This window comes from Cimex lectularius, unplaced genomic scaffold (assembly GCF_000648675.2).
Source record: "Cimex lectularius strain Harlan isolate CLEC.00 unplaced genomic scaffold, Clec_2.1 scaffold2, whole genome shotgun sequence".
NCBI lineage: Eukaryota > Metazoa > Arthropoda > Insecta > Hemiptera > Cimicidae > Cimex > Cimex lectularius.
The window spans coordinates 2,617,182-2,638,524 of NW_019394219.1; the positions used below are offsets into that span (position 1 = coordinate 2,617,182).

Below are 21,343 nucleotides of genomic sequence, written 5' to 3' on the forward strand. Positions count from 1 at the left end.
TTTCAGCATTTTTTTAAAATATATCAGTAAATATATATTATACATAACATATATATATAAAATCATTTATTTAAAAAAGTTTTAAGAGAGCACATTTATTATTTAACTTTGTTTTAACTTTACCCCAAAATTTAAGTAGTGTGGTTCATTTTTTTTCTATCATTTTTATTATCATAAAGTGTTTTAATAATTTGCAAAAATATGTTTATTACACAAATATAAACTCCTTGTTAAGCCTCAAATCGTGCTGGATATATGTTTTTTCTTCTTCTTGTATTAGGAAAACTTGTGCATATGAAAAAATAAAATGCAGATCTTTCAATACTACTTTTTTGATCTAGGCCATAACTTTTAATACAAAATCATTTCTAATTAATAATTATTTTTCATACTTTACAGTAATACCTTTATGGCAGTGTAAATTGTACATGATTGCAGTTAATTATTTACGTTTCCTAATGCAAAATTCACAGTCAATGAGTGGGAGGTGTATACTTCCAGGTTTAAGAGGAAACGAGAACTGCAAAGGGTAAAAACACAGGGAGACGGAAAACCAAATATTGTGACAAAAGTGTAGATTGAGCACAAAATGTTTCTTGGTCAATTTAAAAAAAAAATTAATGATAGCAAGAAAGTATGTATTATTTTACCCTGAAACAACTTACTATTTTGTGCTCATAATAGAAATGAGATATATGCCAAGTAATGACAGGTCAACCCTCACGTCAAATTAAAAATCGCTCCTATCTACTATATAAAATTAACGATTACCGATTTTGATTTAAAAAAATATCTATTAAAAGTGCAAATGATTAATATCACATTTTTCACAAAAAAATATAATAAGAAAAATTAAACAAAAATCTATCCCTCTTAAACATAACAATAAGAAAGTTTTGTTAAAAAAAATAAACTCTCCCCTTTTTATAGCCCAATGAAAAAACAGAAACAAAACACAAACTTCACATAACATTTTTGTTATATATAAAATTTACAGATATTTCATTTTAATTTTTCTCTGTTTAGATTTTAATTATCCAGTCAATAAGAACCCCAATATCTAAATATATGTACAATATATGTTAAGACAGAGTACGCCATATTAAGATTTGGCTCTTTCACACAAATATTAATACAAACATAATTAAATATGTCAAGTGCAAATTTTTTTCTCCTCAATTGCTCCCTTATTAAAAAGCAGTGGCTCCAATCATGCTACGCATCTGCTCGAAGGAAAGCCAGAAAGTGAGTGACCATGGCGCCATTCGGATCCACACTGGGAGGAAACCCTTGTAGAGGGCGAACAAGCCCTCGTTGTTCACAGTCTTGACCAGGCAGTCGATTGAAGACTTGTACAACTGTCCCCTGTGATAGAGAGTCAATAAGAAAAAATTCAGGATGGAGAAGACATGGTAGAAAAATTTACCGCCCCTTTCCATCAGTCGGTTGGTTCATGACTCTTGTTTTCACAACATCTACAGGTGTTCCCATTGTTGCAGCAACCAGACCTGCACATCCACTGGAAAACAATAAATAATCATCTGTTTAATAAATTTAAACTTTAGAGTAAAAAAAAATTCCTGTCATTCAGAAGGGATGCCTTTGAGGCGATGAACCTGTAACTTGATAATCTCATATTTTCGTCTCTATTTTTGTATACTTCAGCAATAGATCTGATTGCTTTGACACAATTGATGCTGAGTATCTTAACTTTAATGTTCATTTGTACATATAATACACTTAAACTTTTATTAATAATGTTGTTATTCCATACAATTCTTGGTTTATTTTGGTTCCACCTGTTACCAGCGTTCGAGGTGGTCGAGTGGCTCGGCATGTGTATTTGCCACATTAGCGGTTCTGGATTCGAATCACAGCATTCAAAATAAATGTGAATTGAGAATTTTAGGCTTGTTCCAATACATAATCACAAAATAGTCGTCAACTAATCCGTAATTTATAATTTCTCACAGATTGTTAACTCTGTTGGAATGCTTTTTTCTAATCTGACTCCTTCAGTCAAATGGCACTGAAGTTTGACACGTATGGTTTGTATAACCTGGTGATCGATCAGATATTTATCCGAATCATACAATACATACTTACAATGGTACAATTGTTTAAAATTTTATTCTGCATTTTGCATTTGAAGAATATTGCATAAATTTTAGAAAAATTTTAAAATTGTAATATTTGGGAAAAACCTTCAACAAACCGGGCTAAAAAATTAAAGAAAATTTTTCAATTATTTTGCTTTATTATGTTATGCTATTAACATAAGCAAACTGACACGATATAATTCTCTTGAAATAATTGGTTATCTTATTTGAAGACCTCTAATTTTCCTAAATTAGATTGTGGAAGAAAAATCACTGTCAGTTCTCTTTCTATTTATCATAATTTATTAATATAAAATTTTGTAAATCTCTGTTCTATTTTCTTTCAAAATGAAAATGCTCTAAACCGAAAAAAAGTCTTTTAAAAATAAATTCTTCAATTATTCGTTATGTTATGTCCCGATATTCATCCTGCATATTTTAATATTTTTAGAACAAATTAATTGTATTTGAGGATTGCATTTTAATATTATTAATTATATATTTGAGGATTTTTATTGTAAGTTGGTTTCACCCCCATCCTCCACATGCAACAGGTGGTTGCATGTTACTTTTTGTACTACTGTAGGTTCTGGTTTTATTCATTCTATGATTTACAGCTATGAATTATCTAACCTTTATATTTTATATTGCAAAAGTTGGTCAAGAACAACAAATCTGAACATTATTTGACTTTTAGAGATTAATATTTTTTTAGTAAAATTACCTTGATAAAACATGTGTTGTGTGACTGTCTTCGAGGTTGGTGTGTGACAGAATAAATTGTTTGGCTGTGTCATACGTCGTTAGGTCGCCAAGGTTGACCAAAGCAGCCCTCTGGACATTCGGTATTGAACCTTTCCACAAGCCTCGGATTCCTCCTTCATTCAAAATTTTTTGAAATGCATGACTTGCACTTTGAACTCTGAAATTAAAGTAAAACAATTTTAGAATCAACAAAATCACAAATGATTTTGTAATCTGATAATCAAGGTCTCAATTTGGTAATGGAAAGGCGCGTTTCTTAGAGTCATGATTAATTACAATGAACTAAAATGCTAAATTTATTCTTTAGCAAACATTTAAAATTCTCTGGTACCACTTTTTGTCTTTTCATTAAAATTAGCCTATACTAACACTTGTTATTATACCTTGCTGCTTTGCCTAACAGTCTACGCTTGCCTTCCATTTGAATTTGAACTTTGACTAGATCAGCAGGGCTAGCAAAAAATTGTGCCACAACCCCAGATGTGACTCCGCTGATTGCAGACTTCCTACGGAACATATGTTAATTGCAGGATGCATGATAGAGAAAAAATTTGGGCCCTTCTGGAATCAGTTACGGGGGCGTGGGGCAAAGGGCGTAAAATGTCCAACTCACCATATTGGGAAAGACCCGTCGTCATTCTTTTTCAGAACGCTCCTCCTCATTTTTTCGTATGAAACTATTCGTATTCCTGAGTAGATGACATGCCTGTAAATAGCAGGCGTAATACCCTGCCATAACTTCAAAAATCCTTCCTCTCGCACTATACCAAGGGCAGTACCCAACATACCCCGATATGGTGTCTGAAACAGATTTGAAATGAATTATTTTACTCGTCTGTTAATATGTTAATCCATTAAAACCGATTAATTCATTAGAAACCCAAAACAGCAACAGTCAAGCATTAAATAATATATGCAAAAGTGACTATTCGTTTATTTAATTTGACTATGTACATATTTTTCATATAATTTTTATTCACACAAGATGACATAACATCCAACATCCTACTGGATTTCTACTTCATGGATGATGCAAAAAGAAGGGGGAAAATATTGCAGGAGATCAAACTCAAGACTTGTCTATGGCCAACACCTAACCCATTTGCCACCAAAGCTGATTTTCAGGTAATAAAAAACAACCTGATAATATTGAACCTCAAAATCCATTTGTGGCTTATAAGGAGGCTAAAGAGGACTTTGCACTTATAACCTAAGATAGAGAAAATGCATTTGATTGTGAATGTAACCAATAAATGATTATTTGGAGATTGAGAGATGCAGTCTGGTTTGATGGTAGGTTTAGAAAAATATTTTCTTTATCGTGCCAATGTTTCGATCTTTATTGAGATTATCTTTTATTTATCTTTTTGCTAATAATCCTGTCTATAATAATCCTGCAAGGGTAAAAGGCCTTAGCGACAAACCATTACCCCTTTTTTCAATTGTCAGTCTGTTTCACCTCAAAGATGCCAACTGCTCATAGAAAAATGATTTCTATCCCTACTTCCTTCTTAATTGCTACACAATATCAATAAACGTGGACAAATGATCAAAACACGTTTTAATTAATTTTTTAAATAAGCAGATATTCAAACTATAAAAAAAGAACTTTAAAAAAAAATTGGATTCAAGATCTGCCTTACACTGTATCACATTTGTCAAAATAATTTTAAAAGAAGGAAAAGGTTGAGAATAAACCCTATTTGTCTTTTCATACCTAACAAACATCATCAAAACAGTGGGGGACTATTAAATTATAGAATAGTAATATTATAGTTACAGTACTGCTATTGTTATTAAGTTGATAACCAATTTAATAGATTATGTTTTGATATGAAAGAATTTACTCTGAGTGTGTATGTGTATATTTTTTGGCATTTCATTTAAATGTTCTCAGATTGGTGCTTCTCTTTAATTGTCCCCGTTGATAACCACATTTATCTTTTATATTTCTTAAGAAATAACAGTGCCATCCATTTCTTTGGACTATTCGGAAAGCAAAATGAAAGCATTTCATGTTTTGTGTTGATAATTGGTTTTAGATTTATGTTGAAATTGCAAGGTTAGCAGGGCAGAAGTAGGAAATGGTTTCTTATCCTTCTTTCATTTGTGCTCAGGGCCACTTTGACCCTGGTAACACTTCTACTTTCACACATTAACTTCCGGATAAATCCTCTTTTTAACCCAAAACTATTTCTTTTCTTGTTATTTCTTCGCATGTTTGAAGCATTACAAGTTTTTATTTATTTATTCATTTTTTTAATAAGAATGCAATCAGATCACTTCTTCTGGCGTGGGGGACTCTTTAATTAAAAAAAAAAAATCTTTTTGGGAAACCAACCGTCCTGGAACCACGAAAGGTCAGGATGACGCCTCTACTTATCTCTTATGAGTTCTACTGGTGCTGCAATTCTCAACCTACACTGAGATTTTCTTCTTTTTCATCTTTCGGGCATCCTCAATCTTCAAGGAACACACTGTACCCCCGGGGGGTCTTTTACCAGACAATAATCTACTAATAATATTGTCTGGTTTATCTCCTCTCTCCTTGAGCCAACTTGAAGAATGTGTGATCGGTGTCATCATTTTGTGAATCCCATCCAAATTGGCTAGCCCGACTCCATACTTGTCCAGGAGGGCTAAGTATTCATGCCCTTGATTACCCAGTAATTTTCATCTTGTCATCAACACATGAGAAAAGCATTTAAACTTGTTAACTTCGACTAAAAATAGAAAATGATTGTAAATACCTTGTGTGTCCCATTTTGTGCTGCAACTTCACCTTGTATTTGCAACCGGGTTTTTGTTAAATCCAGAGGGTATGTCACTAAAAACATTAAACAATATATATTTTTTATACTGTTATTTTGTATATATTTTATGTTTCAAAAATATGATCTATTTAGTTATCTAGTTTACCAATGATTTGATAAATTCCTAATTTTTATAGGAAAAATTTCAAGATAATATTGGATAAATGATGGACAAATTTAATGTACCATTCAATTTATTTAATTTAAAATTGAATTCATTATCTCTCTACATTAATGTTAATTAGGAACTATTGTAGTCCAAATAAACAGTAAATAATGCTTTGTTTACTTTGGTACTGATTAATCCCATTTGTACAAAAAGTAGCATTACGCCCTACCATTCTGCTACGTATAAAGATTGCTTCATGTTAATTTTTTCCTTTGATGATTTAATTTGATATTCTTATTCATAAACCTTTTTCAATGGCTCCGATCAGGCATTTCAGTGAGTATGACAGTGTCAGAGTCATAACATTATTAGAGAAAGGATACAGCCAGCAAGGAGAATGTTAGTATTCTACAATAGGAAAGGGTCTTCAGTGCTTCAGAGAAACAGGGCTTCACAATAGCCCTGTTAGAAGGTCAGAACAGCGTCAACCTTGGTGTACAGACCAGAGAGATGCTAGATTCATCCGTCATCATGCTCTACGAAACTGCACCATTATGGGAAATGAGGTAAAAAATTTGATAAGACAAGTTTGAAATGTTTTGATTTTCAGAACTGTACGAAAGGCTCAATGAATAACCTCAAGATCCGGCACCCAGCTCATGGACCTCTTCTTACCACAGCTCAGAAAATGGCCAGGCTTCAATTCACACGGGAACATGAATTGGACATTGGAAGATTTGGGAAGAGTTATCTTTACAGATGAGATGAGAGTTTTTCATATGACGCTTAGGAAAAAGGAACACCCCATGCTTCCTCAGGTGGCATTCCATGGTGGGTTATTGATATTCTGGGGTGACATTCCCTGGATGTCTGCTCCAAATCGGTTGTTGTGTGAAGAAGATCTCTAACTTCACAGGGACATAACTTATAAGACATAATCAAAGTGCCATTTGCCCCCCACATCAGTGACAGTTTCTTGCTAATCCAGGATAATGCCAGGCCCCGTAGAGCACACATTGTGGATGACTATCTGAATGAGATTGGAACTGAAGCTTGAAGTTCAAATCTGAAACCAATCAAACCAACTTAAGCGACAAGTATGACGGCGAAACTCAGGTACTAACACCCCAGAAGAGAAACTGCTGGTCTTGATGAATGGCAAAGAATTCCTCAGAATTTTATCAGAAATCTTTTCTAAGGAATGCAAAGGCGTTTAATGAACATGATTAATGCCAAATGTGAGAATACACTGTGTTAAAAGGGACAAAAAAAAGTTTTTTTTTTGTTTTTTTTAACATTTGGTTATTTGTTTTTGATTTTTTTAAAAACTCAATAAGTTTTTTTTTTAGAATTAGGTAATAAATATTTTCTTTTCAAATGTCTTACTTTTTATAATGAAATTTATTTGTGATATGGAAAATATGAATAAACCTAAATATATTAAAATTTAAGGGCGGTGCATTGATTTTGCCCATCAGTGTATAACGAATGTTTATTGCTGACGACCAGTTGCTCAATCCACTTTCTTCTACAAGTTTTATGTTTTCCAATGTATTAAACTTTTTATTTTATTTATTTACATTTTTTTAAGAGCAATACCTGGAAGTCTGCAGGAGCCAGTGGGTAACTTAGAAGCTTAATTCTATCAATTTCTGAAAGTTGTTTTAATGCAAGAAAGTGAAAAAAAAATGTCCTATTCACAGAAGCTGAGTGAAGTATTGCAAAATCTCGTTACAAGCAACTATCTTATGATGAACGTTAATTGTAATTAATTATATTCCATAATTAGTGTAGCAATTCACAATGGCTGTGATAATTTGTTTGATTGTTCATGTGTTTTTTTGGTTGCATTTGTCTCATTAGCCCCTTATCGCCCTACTAGAAATATTTTCCATACATCTTGAACCAATTACAGACATTTCCATTGAGAAATGAAACTACCCCAGTACCGTCTGCTTATTGAGTATATCTTCCTCTTTAACTCGGCAAGTAATGATTTTCCTATATATTTTTGCATACATAATTTTTCAATATTACCAGAACTGTAAACCTTAATGCCATATTCTTTCAATGAACTTCCTATAACACTGAGCAGACAATAGAAGTATTATTTGTATAAAATGATTCAACATAGGAAATGATTAAAATGATACCAATAAAATGATAGTGATAACTAAAAGCAAACTATTTTAATAAATCTTTAGACAATTTGAAAATTATAAACAAATTTTCTAAGTTGTTTTAGTTTTCTCTCTTTTAACATGAATTTATTCTAGTTGCTATAAGAAATAATCATTGATAAACAAGCTTAATATTAAAACTCAATTAAAAAAAATACTTACAGACTTCTGCTATGCTTGCGGCAAATACCGAAATTATGTACGTGCACCATAGTGTATCTGCGTAACTGTACTTGATGTGAGCGTGAGGTACCTGTGTCTGCACCATTTCAAATGTTTTCCCTGCAAGGTTCTACGACGTATTCTGCAATATGATTACAGCTTTTTAGTTAACACATTCTGAAGAAAAACTTTTTTTAAACTAATTTACATCTTTCTCTAAATCTGTGTACAAATTATAAAATGTAAATCCTTACAAGTTAACGAGATGATTTTGAAATACATCAAATTAAAGAATTTTGAACTCTATTTTGCTGAATGGCAAGTAAGATTTTAATAATTTACTACTAAGCTACGCTTATCTAGAAGCAGACAACAGTATTTTAATTTTTATGAATGATAACAAGCAATGTAAATTCAATAATTTCAATACTCAATTTTATGGAGAACTGTGCTGTCTGGTAAATTATTCATAATTTTTTTAATGCACTAATTTAAAAATAATTTTTGAAATGTGTTAATAAAGGCAATCAAGATAAACTATCATGTCATTCATTTGTCTAGTGATCTTATTTTCATGTGTATTAGTTGCATTTTTATCTAAAAACGACTTTACTTTTTATTTCAATATTTTAATAATGCATTAACCAACATTCATTTAAATATCTAGTAAAATTATTGGAGTTTGTGGTACAATAGGAAATCACTCTAATTCCCTATCAGAAAGATAGAAGAAAAAAATAAATTTTGTTTTTCACAAGTCAGATATTCCCAAAATCTCATAGTTAAGTCACTTAATTATAGACAAAATAATTTTACAACTGGAAACAAAAATAATAATATAAGAAATGACTTCTATCATTCATATCATTGTCTGGCTAAAAGATAAAAGAGAAGAAAATAAGAGCAACCTCTAAAAATTTATAACCCAAGGGCAAATCACTTGCATACGTTAAACTAATCTACAAAGTCTTGATTAATGTAACAAGATGGTAATTTTAATGGATTGTATAAATAAATTTTGTTAAGTGATTAGTTACATGATTGATTAATTATTAGTGAATTAACATGAAACATTATAGCCAGAAAATAAAAAGAACCAAATAATGTTTATATTTTAAAGTAGTTTTAAGTGTTCAGTTGTTAACAAAAGTTTTTTTTTAAAGGATGTTTTACAGTAACTACAAAAATATCGAGTCTCTTTTTTTTAGTTAATTTATATTTTATTAAACATTGTAACTTTGATTGTCTCTGATCATCCTGGTCTGCCTATTCTCACTGCATTCGTCTATCAGTCGCCGATCGTCATTTTCACCAACTTGGTCGAGCTGTGTTCAGAGTAGGTAGAGCAGAATGATCAAGCTTTACATTACAACACAGATCTCAAACCGTCAACCAGAATAGTGGATCCTAGGCTCATTCAAACAATGGAAATTGAGGGAGGAGATACAGGCAGATGCCATACAAGGTATGCCAATGATGCCACTACTCCAAAATATAACTTTACCAAGTACAAGGTTTTCATACCAGAAAAGAAAGAGTGGACCAAAGGTATACCTCTGAAGGCCAATTCCAACAATAGAAAGAGGCGCAGGAATCCTCGGGGTGAATCTGAAGACCAAACTGACTTTAAACTTAGGTAAATATGCTATAGTCTTCCAGGCGGAATCATACAGCAATTGAATACTGGACCAGAGAAATAAAAAGACTAGGAACTTATTCTAAGATGATTTTTTCTGACAGGCAGCCCCATAGGACTTAAAGCCAAAAAATGTATGGAATGATCTGACCCTGGCATGGGTCCCTGGGCATCGGGACATACAGGCAATGAGAAAGTGGACATGTTGGCCAAAAAAAGGAGCTAATGTTAATTCTCTATGCCATAAGCTCACTGTGGACTTGTATCTTGCCACAAAAAAGATCTTTAACGAGTCCAAACCCTGGTGGAGCAACACTCCAGAAGAGAAGGGCTAAAAGGGCCATCCACAAGACTTACAAAGGAATTACTGGAAGGTAACTGCAACAGAATTAGGATTCCATTGGACTCCTGACAGAACACTACTGTCAAAGAAGGCACATGCACTGTACAAGAGTACAGACAAAAGAAACACTGTGCAGATACTGCTAGGAAGACGAAGAGACTGTAGAACACGTTCTGTTTTTGTGAGGGTATATGCAGGTATTCTTGTAACTAGGAGATGAAAAGCTGCAAGAACCTACACTAAGGAGCCACTGGCAAGGGTATGGAGGTTGACTAACAAGCTGAAGCTGGCCAGTGATTTATAAAAATTAGAGGAGTACAATAGCCTACTCAGGTCGAGGTGCGTAAGTGCCTGGTGGCCATCTCATTTATCCCTATCCGTACCCCTACAAATCATCTTTCTCTGCCTAGCCTCGCAGGGTTGTTTTGTCACACGCATATTTCAGTAGATCAATTCAACCAAATCACAAGTTCAACACTTCCAGAACACAGGAGGAAATCCCACAGTACTTTTACCTACAAGTGAAACATTTAGTTTTCTTTAAAATTTAATACTAAACTGGATTTTTTTTAACTTAAAAAATGTATAACTCTGTGAGGATTGAGAAAGAGGATGGTGTTTTTACTTTTTCTAAAAGGGACTAAGATAAAATACAAGAACTTTTTGAACCTTTTTGCATTTATTGTGACAAAAACTGAATTAAACATGAAGCTCCTAGCCTTGCCGACTTGTCTAATTTTACATTGATTAACAAAATTGGCAAAAGCAGTGATAAAAATCCATTGCTGAAAATAATTTTGAACTTTTAAATACTTTGTATGGTTATTGTTTTCTCAATAAAACTCTATTATTATTACAAAGTTGGCAAATAGAAAAATTCTTTGGTTAAAGATGTGACAATGTGTAACAACTGATTGACTTTTAAACAATACAATTTACAAATATATTGAAATAGAAGACCAAGGTAGTGAAGAATTAAAAGAAAACAAAAACTGAATAATTAGGAATTACTTTCAACAGCGGAATTATCTGGCGAAAATGAGAGAAAACATATCAAAGATGTATTTCTTGTAGAATTTGTCTGGTTCTTTTAAAATCTATTTTGGCTGTAAATTTTCAATATTTTGAACATTTATTGAGTATTTAAGCTAAAATTAATAATAATATTATTATATACCTTAAAAAATAATAGGTTTTATATATTTTTTAATACAAATATAGTCAGTGTAGGTTATTTTTATAGGATTTGTAATCACAGCTCAAAGTGTGATAAGAAGAAAGCCTTTCTTATCTCAGGACGGGGTTAACGAGGACTTTCGAAAGTCACTTTCTTCTCAAATTTAACATTTCCGGCAACGAATTCATTTGTTAAAAATTCCGAATTTGATGTTTTTTAAAAGAAAAAAAAGTGTGCACGACGCTTTTTGTGTTTTTATTTACAAAAGAAATATGCCGATAATTAAATGTATATGTTAATTACCTTCAGCGGAGTTGTGCTGGAGAGTTTGAAATTCGGAAAATCCACTTTCACGTTTTATTATGAAAGTCATTTCTGACAACGAAAATAGACGAAACCTCACCGAAAGCGTCCTCCGAGTTGAATTGGACGAGGAGGCGGCCGAGGTCGGAGTTGGGACTGGGACCCCTGCCGGCTCTCGTTCAGTTCCAAATGGGAAAAACGACTTGGGACGTGCGGGCCTTCAAGAACTAGTAATCGTGTTTTCCGAACTGGCATCTGGCACTCGACCGTCTCGAAACTCGGCCGATGGGTGACGGTGGCGTTGGAACTCGAAACAAAATGCCGCCAGATTTCAAAAAAATGGCCGAGTTAAGATTTGCCGGATTTATCGACAGAAAAACTTTTGGGCAACATTGGCCAACCAAAGAAAATTTCTTGAACAGCGAACAAAAAATAAATTAACATTACAAAACAAAACAAAAAATGACTTACTTATCCCAGATGAAACCTTGATTTGAAGTCTTATTAATTTTCCTTCAAAGAGGATTGCACGATTATTTGTAAATTATGGTTCTAAATACAATTTAAATTATAATTATATAAAAAATAAATAAATTGGCTCACACTATCATGCTTTATTGTTTTACAGTGTATGAGTATGGTGTTGAGCTGTCTTTATATAAATGGCTCTAGACGTGTGGTAATCGCCGAATGGCAATCATTTGCCATCTCGAGATGCTCAACATTCGCCAAATCGTGTGCCTATTTATACTTTGTGCAGATATAGCGAATACATATTTGCTAAGTGCAAATCCTCAACTTATTATCAATCATGAAGGACAAAAATTAAGCTGTGGTTACTGTTTTGTGTAGTGGTTACAAACTCAGTCACAGAGTATGTTGCCCATCTTACTTTTGATCCGTTTCCACGCACTGAAATCCTCGTTCTAATTTTTGTGATTCGGAAGTATGTTCCAAATTATTGGTTCAGCTTGGTACATTTCAAGGAACTCCAAGACTGAATATTGGGCCAATCCATTCCTAACTGACAGAAAAAACGCAATGGTGTTTTTTCATTAATACATCTATGCTAGTTAGGAATCATGTATTATGAAAAATAAATAGCAGTGTTGATTGAAGATTACAGTTGATATCCATATGTCAGTTGATTCCTGAATATGTGGATGTGTTGAGTTCGGCTACTTCATGAATATGTGTGCATTTGAAGCAGACAAGGAAACCGACAATAAGCCGAGCAAGGTGAGCACTGAATACTGTTACTTAGTGAATAACCGATCACTCAACCCCACTAGTCCGGATTTGGTGAACCATTGCTCGGCATTCAGCAAATCGCATATCTGGAGCTACCTTGAAAGATTCTCTGGTGTGGACACAGTGAAGTATCTTGTTCTCTGCTAGGATTGAGACTAGTATTTATGATGTCCAACCATGCTATCAATAGTTTGATAATTACCTTTTGTTTTGGTTTGCTTATCCTTGCTGATTTTTTGGAAGCGTTTCAGCATTTCGCCATTCAATGTTGAGTTTGGGTGGTTTCTATTATTCTGTTCTATTCCGCAGAAATTACCCAAACTCAACTCATTGTAAAGTGCCGAAACGCATCTGACTGACAAAACCAGCGAGGATAGGCTGACCAAGATAACTATCAAACTATAGCTTTATCACCAGGCAGACCACAGGAGTAAATCTCACTAGTCATAGAAAATCTTCTAAAGGCGAAAAAAAGAGGTTGCACTTAAAAAAATCCTTATAAGATCAGATGTCCAAGCAACCATAAAAGCATTAATGAAAAAAAGGTCACACCTAAAATTTCTAAAACCTGGCAATATCTTGGGTGTCAGGACATAAAGGAGTAAAAAAAAGTGGATGAACTCCAGAGGTGTCAGATTAAAGAACCCTCATCAAAAATGGCAAACACATTGCTTCAGTTAGACAGGGGCTATGATTACACATATTGGCCATTGGTATCTGATAAAACACCTACACAACATGTTAAGAGTTATGAGCACAATGTGCAAGCTGCAAGGTGCTTAGCACATTACTTCTAAATTGACACCCAAGTTCAGATTTGGTGCACATATTGGATTCTTTTTTTATTGATTGTATAACATTGATAAATATTTTGCTTTAATTGATTATTGTAATTAATACATACTTATGTTATTTCTTCCAATGTAATAAACTTTGTGATATATATGTGTTTATAATATATGCAAGATATGGCATGCCCTAATGACTTATATAAAATTAATTTAGGAATTGGCATTTGTAGACTAGCACAAATGATCAAGGTCTCTTCACCAAAAACTTCAGGTTGACTATAAATGGTCCAACTTAACATATTACTTGAGAAACAACAAGACTGCCTGCCAAACCATGTATTTTTTAGAGATTTGATATTTTTAATGTACGCATTTATTAAGCTAAATTAAAGGTTTTATGATATACAGTATTTACAAAATAAAAATAAAATAAAGAAATAAAATTAAACTTGTGCTCCATGGAGTGTAAGAGTGATAAAAAGGTTATGAAAAAAGTTACCATTTTTTGTTAAAAAATTTATATTAATTAATAAAGATCCATTTCATAAGAAAGCTTAAATTATAAAATATTAAGAATGAGTGTTAAATATATATTTAATTACGCAAAGATCACTCGAGGATTGGTGGCCTCGGGCCCTTGTTTCCAGACTTGGTCCTCTCTTTCATGTGGGCGTAAAGCTTTGCCCTCAGCCTCCCATTGCCTATCGGCTGGGCTGTGGCCAAACCGGCAAAGTCTGGTCGTGGCTTCTGTCGGCAGAACTTGGTTATCCACAGTTCTAAAATTGACTTACTATGTACATTTGGAACCACAGCATCAGGGGACATTGGCGAATCTGTCGTCGCCCTTATCACACTTGCTCTTTCTAAACTTTTAGATATACTGGAAAAAATATAATTATTACAATGACATAATAAGTTCCGTATTGAATATGCTTACTGGTCTAATTCCTTGAGAGCAAGATCCATGTCGATTTTTTCTGTACCCTCTACTGCTTTGTCCTTATTCCTCACCTCAAGAAGGCAATTTAAAATATTTATATGCTTGTCCGTCACACAGTGGGCACGAAGGAATGCCTCCAACTCCGACCAAAGTTGTTTATACTGCTCTTCTCTAGATCTTAATAAAATAATTGAAGTAGCATGATAAATATACCATTAAATACTTACGTTTTTGATCCTTTTGCTCGCTGACCAGAAGGTGCTATGTGCAACGGCTCGTGTTTAGCTTCGTTTCCAATCAGTGAATATATACACTGCTTACACTGGGCGACATCTGCTTCCCGAAGTTCAGGTTGTAGCATAAGAGTCAATATTGGTTCTAAATGCTTGATTGATTTTGTTTAATAATTAACATCAATTAATGACCCATAATAAAATTCATAATGTACTCACTGGTCTGTAATTGAATATGACAGTAGAAGAAATAGTCATAGGCCAGAATTTTGTGTGCCTCTCAAGCCGGGAGCGAGTGCGTTTTAATGTTGTTCCCACTCCTTTGCCTGGTTTCATAGGTAGCAACTTGTTCTGTTGCATAAACACTCCAAAATCCTGATAAAAAAGAACAAAGCAAAAACAATGTAACCAATCATTAATGACTTGCTAAGAAAAAATAAATAAATAATATATGTATTAGAAAATGGTTAAAATAGAAAGAACATTCTCAGTTATTTTACAAGCTTTTACTTTTAATATATTCCCTTCATCCCTTCATCAGGTCTTCAAAACTTTAATTAATAAAATATTGAGATCACATAGCACAAGAGCGAATGTGATTAATGCATTTTATAACAAACTAATTATAACAATGGAAGGACTCTCACTCCCTTTGGGCTAGCCTGGAGAAGAAGAGAGAGACCTGCATTTTTTGGAATCTCAATCAGCTTGTCCAAAATAGACTGATACAGAAAATTTCTTTTGGCTTCTATTAAGCAGCCGTGAGCTTTTATTATTTGATTTAGCTTTTGAATTATTCCAACACTGTAACTGCCTAAGCCACAGTAACTTCAATATCCGAGGCTTGGTCTTTCTTTCTTAACAAATGATCTTATGAACTTTTGAATATTAGCCAAGGAATGTGATATCACATGTGATGTGTATTCTTTTTGGGGGAGAAGGGTTTAAAGAAAGAGCCAGGGGCGACAGTGGGAATTGAACTCTATCACGCTGATCACTCGGCTTCCATGGTCCCAAAACAGATAGTTTTGATGCAATCCCCTTTTATTGTCAACTTACACTTCTCATTATATAGATGTTTAACTATGTTAATTAGACATTGATTGTAAAAAACTGTAAAAAAGAATTTCATTTATATATTTTGTCTTTATTTGAAGGCAATCCATATTGTACATAATTAAAAACCAATTTTAATTAAAATTACAGTTTATCAATAAGAAAATAATAATTGTGAGTTGTTTCTGATGAGGGATGAAGGTAGTTTTAATAATATATTGATCTCTCTTAGAAGTTGGCCTTTTTTTCATGAGGCTTATGCTTAAGCGAATGGTAAAACATTTGTGTTGTTTTCCCCCTTCAAAATACATGACTGATTTCAATATTGTAGGAGAAAATTAAGCAATGAAAATTGAATAAAAAAATAAATTATGTACAATTAATATTGTAGAGTAGGCATGTCAATAAAGTATAAAGAGAAAATCATACAATTAACACATAATAATGAACATTAATTTTGTAGTGTATAACATGATTAAAGGTGCATGGAGGATAAAAGTAGGCAATCTTCAATTTGGTTTGCTACTCAAAATTAAATTTAAACATAAAACAAAAATAAAAGCAGTGTTTAATCAAATATCATAGAACTCATAAAAAAATCCCTCATTAAAACACTAAGTTTAAAAACAAAGGTTATCTTAAGACAGGAACTTACACCTACTAAGAAAAAAAAAAATCAAATACTATTCTGAAGAATCTCTTCCATCTTCCAGGCTTCAAATGGGAACAAATAAAAACCCTACAAAAGGTTTGATTAACCATTGCCTTCTATATAGACTTATATAACTCTTTTTCAAAATTATCTAATCTGTCCAGTCTGAGAAGTTCAATTGTCAAAAATTGTGTTTAAGAAAGTTAAGGAATATAAAGAACTAATTATTATTTTTCTAATATTGTGCATCTTACACAATATAAAATGTCTGGTATTGTTCCAAAAATGTATGATATAAAATTTATCAATTTGATCTTGGACAAAGCAATGGGTGCAATAAGTAAAAAATAAGTAATCTGTATCCTCACCCTTATAAACAGTTTCTTTCTTTAATTATTATTAATAGTAAAACATCATAAATTCATAGTGTCGATCTCAAGGGATACCTTTAAGAGCTACACCATTCTACACTTCGGTACACTTGTTAGCCCTACCTTAATTTTTTCTTTAATATGGAAGCAAGCTCTTACCGTTATTCTATAATCGGTTACTCGCCCACCTATACCCTCACTGATTGAAGGCGGGTCATCATGTAGCGTTCTACCAAATGCCAGCGTGTGCATGTAAATCTGACCTGCATGGGCTGCGAGCAAATGTGAAAGCGCTTTTGAACCACCGGCCCTGACGACTTCAAGCATGACTGATCGCCCACCGACGAGGAAGTTTATCAAACAGGATGAGGGCCGGCTAAAAATTTATAACTTAAGAAAAAATCAACAAGAAAAATCAATCAATAATGAGTACCTGTTAACGTCGACGGGTGTGATGCGGTGGGTTGACGTGCAATTGTGCATTTCTGATGCAGTGCAGCCTCTCGGTGTGCTCCATCGTAATGTAACTGTTGAATATTCCATTCCTTCTTTCAACGTCCTGATTTGCTTCAAATCCACTCCACATCCTAAGAGTTCATTTATAAATATCCTTAATTAATGTATATTTAATTTTGAATAACATTGAGAGCAAAATGACTTCTGTTCATAATTAAAAAACTGTAACCCATACTTTTCAATAATTAAATATATTAATAGTTAATTTGACAATGGAAACTTAATTTACTTTTTAATTTACACAATGTTGTATTATTAAGATTTTTTAACATACAAACAAGAGTGAAATTATTCAGCTTGTTGAAATAACTGAGGCAAAATTTACAGTGTTTTTAACTTGCCTTTGAATAAAGTATCATGAGCCTTAGCAACATGAAATATTTCGACATCATAATTTGCAGAAGAACTGGCGTTTTGTTCCTCTTTCATCGGTATTCCAGTAACAGTGGTGCTAGCCAGGTCATAATGTTTTAGAATTAAAGACGCTAGTTTATTTGCGATCCCTCCGGATGCTTTCACATGATGTGTTTCACTAACAATTGATGAAGAAACCTAAACAACAAAATCTCTCTCTAATAAATTTGTATAATGCTATTATTATTATTTTTTTTAAAATTACAGAATGCATTGGAATATTGTTCATCGGCTCTGGCTGGATGTTTATTATTACAAATTCGCAGTGATCTATAGGAATTAATCTGGAAAAAAATCAATAAGAAAAAGTTTCATATTGAAAGCAATAATAAAAATTACAAATCTGATGATGTAGCGACTTTGTTGCTTTCCATAATCTCCTGCCTCAGTCTTTCTTCTATAATACTAATGCTTTCATTGTCTGCTACTGATGTTATACAAATTATCCTCACTCTGTTTACTACCTGTCAGATACGATCATGCTGTATTAACATATCAAAGATAAATATTTTCAATGCTTACAGGTATAACATTTTCATCCAAAGAGGTCCTTTTTTCATGCTGCTGTTCCGAACATTCACACATGGCCTGCACGGCCATTTTTAACCCATGAAATATGGAATGCTGCTCACTGTCTTCAGATGCTGGAGGTGGTACGCCTACTGATGCAAGGGTGTTTAAAAGCTTAAACAAATAATTTTAAATAAGAAATTTAATTCTTAAGAAGAAAACCAAGTAGTCCTAATGCAAGGGTATACCTTAAGAATAGTATAATTTGCTTGATGGTTTTCATAATTCACAATTCAATTTCAATTTTCACAAAGATGTTATTGTAAGTAAAAATAAAGTTAATAGTTATAAATAATTAATACAATTTTTTTAAATTTTGGAGTTTCTTAAGTAAGATATGTTTAAAAAATTCTGGATTTTCAACTACTTCAATACTTGAAAATCAATCAAGGGATGGCTATCAGATGAAGCTAAAGTACTTATCCATCTCTGATCATCCTTGTCTGTCTAATTTTTAGGGTATTGTCTTTCAAACGATTCAACATTTTGTCATCATCACTGGTTGGACTTATGAATCGGCAGACCAGGATGATCAGAGGTAAACAGGTTCATCATCTTGCAGGGCTCAACACAGTATACATTGTGATAATTTTTTCAACAATTTGTTGCTAATCTTATGTACTAATGACTCTGCAAAGTCCCTCAATGAAACAAAAATACTACAAATAATAAAAGCAAAGTAATCTTGATTAATTTACATGCGTTAAATTCTGCTGGGAAGGGCTCCATGAATTAAGGCTCTCTGCTTTGTTGTCACTGACGATGAAGCGTATCTGAAATCAATAATATAAATATTACAAACAATTAACACAAGAAATGTGTGGTAAAAGGGTTCAGTGAGTGTGAATGGGTTTGGTTGTAGGAAGTGATTGCATTGGGGGCTGAAATGACCTTTCTGTTGGAGCCCAATTTCGGTGGCAGGATGGATAAAGCCGAAGGCCAAAACACGTGAGGTGGGTGATTCTTGAGGCCTGCCATTAATTTAATGTAAGTTACAAATGTTCGTGAATGGTTGACCAATGTTGGTTAAGAGGTTTGACAGTTCCTCAATTGTCTAACATGTATTTGCTTCCACTTCCGCCCTTAACATGTCATTGTCTAAAGTTGTTCATATTCCTGATCGCTCTTTTTCAAAAAGATCAAAATTATCGGATCTGAACTTAGAAAACCACCTTTGGCATTGATGAACGTCTCATACACTTGGATAAACATCACAAATGTTTTTGGTAGCAACTGTTGCATTACTATCCTGTGAAACTCAAAAGGCACATAATGATGTACCTATGTACGGATATGTACCTCCTCTTTTATTGGCTGGCCATTTCATGCTAAATTGGGAAAAAAATTAAGATTTAATTATTTATGAGCAATCAAGTCCTTCTGTCGGAATGTATGGTAATGTAATGTAATAAAATTTATTTCATGCAGGAAAACAATGTTTCCTCTCTTCTAGAACTCGGAAGACAAAAAGCCCGGATAATGAGAGTCTAGTGTAGTTGTTTATGAGTTTAAAAAAAAATCAAATTTCTAATAAATGAATATTATAAATTAATTTTAAGCTTCTGTTTGGTCTGGAAATTAATTAACAGTTTAATTTATAGCTTGATCGTTATATCAAGTACACTTTGGCATTTTGGATTTTCCACAATTAATTTGTGGACCTCATCAAGTCTTGCTGAGTTTGCAAAGTAGCAATATTTATAGCATGTTTGTAGCCATAGCAAGTTTATATTCATTCATCACTTCTGACATTAAATAACAGCTCACCAGTTTGCCTGTCGGAAACAAATCCCAGACAATCCGACAGTACTCGATGGCAGCTTCGACGCTGCAAGTCCAGAGTGATTTGGAGATTGGAGCCAAAGGGATCAGACCGGGGCTTCTCGACTTGGTGAAATCGAACTCGATGACACTCTCGCAGCTCCCTCCAAAGTAAGGCGTATGGTCCAGCAAGAAAATGGTCTTGTGGTTCGCTGGGTGCATCGCAGCCAGTACATGTTCAGGAACCATTTTTATTTACTTCTAATAATAACAAAAAACCCAAACAAATAAAAAACAACAAATTATACTAGCACTATTACAGTTAAAGACAAATAAATACCTGGTTAAGCTAAATCCTTTATAGCAAAATAAATATTTGTATAATTTTCTAAGCACACGGCGGGATCAAAGATGTACCATTGATATAACATATTTCTTATTATAGTTTATAAAACAATAAATATTTGTTATAACGTTTCTTTTGCCACTAGTACTTGTGATTGTCTTCATTTAGGAGGTTTTCGTAAGGTTAGAGTTCCTAAACAATCATAAAATCGTTGTCGCAAAGATATCGATAAATCGATATACAATTTTCTCTGCATGACTCAGGTCCAGTATCTTGGTTTAATCTATCATGGCAAAAAAAGCTAAAAAAGCTCTCTTGTACCTTTTCAATACTGTCCTTAGAACATCCCATCCTATGCTGGAAGTATTCAAAAATTACTGTTTCTCAAAATCCAATAATCCTACCCACGTAAAGAATTCATACGTCCTATTTCCTTACTTTCATTTCTATCTAAAGTCATACATATCCTCATTAGACGTATTTCCCTTCCTAATATCCCACAACATAATATGAAACCACCAATTTGGTTTCTGTTCATACCACAGAGTTGAAGAGTTGAAAGGATCTCTCCCAGCCTTGATCGAGGGCATGCCCTGATGTGACATGGCTCGAGCCATCAATCTGGCACCCGGACTCCTTTCCAAGTTAAAGGTTCTTCTCCGCTTAACTTATTACCTTTTTCTAAGATCCTAGTTGTCCGATAGGCATTGCCAAGATAAGGCCAAGATCTTTCCTCGTTCTTCCTTTAGGGGCTGGAGTACCACAAGGAAGCATCCTAGATCCTCTCCTAAGTATAATATACTATGCCGATATTCCTCAAAATCCCTTGCTGATTTGTAGACGACACATTTGGCT

The 21,343-nt window shown here is 33.4% G+C and overlaps 2 protein-coding genes across 4 annotated transcripts; both read right to left on the reverse strand.

Annotated features, from left to right (window-relative positions):
* Positions 1-1,102: 1,102 nt before the first annotated feature.
* LOC106663485 (mitochondrial uncoupling protein 4) lies at positions 1,103-12,026 on the reverse strand. Its single transcript, XM_014388348.1, has 8 exons — positions 11,588-12,026; positions 8,129-8,270; positions 5,615-5,691; positions 3,478-3,665; positions 3,248-3,370; positions 2,824-3,021; positions 1,427-1,519; positions 1,103-1,365 (listed from the first exon to the last, which is right to left on the reverse strand). Exons 2-8 carry the CDS (start codon positions 8,232-8,234, stop codon positions 1,191-1,193), a joined length of 960 nt encoding a protein of 319 aa, XP_014243834.1. The 5' UTR covers positions 8,235-8,270; positions 11,588-12,026; the 3' UTR covers positions 1,103-1,190.
* Positions 12,027-14,205: 2,179 nt separating this feature from the next.
* LOC106663516 (integrator complex subunit 13) lies at positions 14,206-20,678 on the reverse strand. Of its 3 annotated transcripts, none has more exons than XM_014388397.2 (13): positions 20,483-20,676; positions 20,149-20,403; positions 19,080-19,154; positions 18,334-18,495; positions 18,151-18,275; positions 18,017-18,095; positions 17,739-17,949; positions 17,315-17,468; positions 17,041-17,257; positions 15,022-15,177; positions 14,797-14,954; positions 14,567-14,740; positions 14,206-14,509 (listed from the first exon to the last, which is right to left on the reverse strand). In XM_014388397.2, exons 2-13 carry the CDS (start codon positions 20,389-20,391, stop codon positions 14,239-14,241), a joined length of 2,025 nt encoding a protein of 674 aa, XP_014243883.1. In that variant the 5' UTR covers positions 20,392-20,403; positions 20,483-20,676; the 3' UTR covers positions 14,206-14,238. The 3 variants fall into 3 exon arrangements, 2 of the variants coding, with proteins under 2 accessions (XP_014243883.1, XP_014243882.1); XM_014388396.2 differs by having other exon boundaries at positions 14,567-14,746; XR_001340042.2 differs by having other exon boundaries at positions 14,261-14,509; positions 14,567-14,730; positions 20,483-20,678.
* Positions 20,679-21,343: the final 665 nt, after the last annotated feature.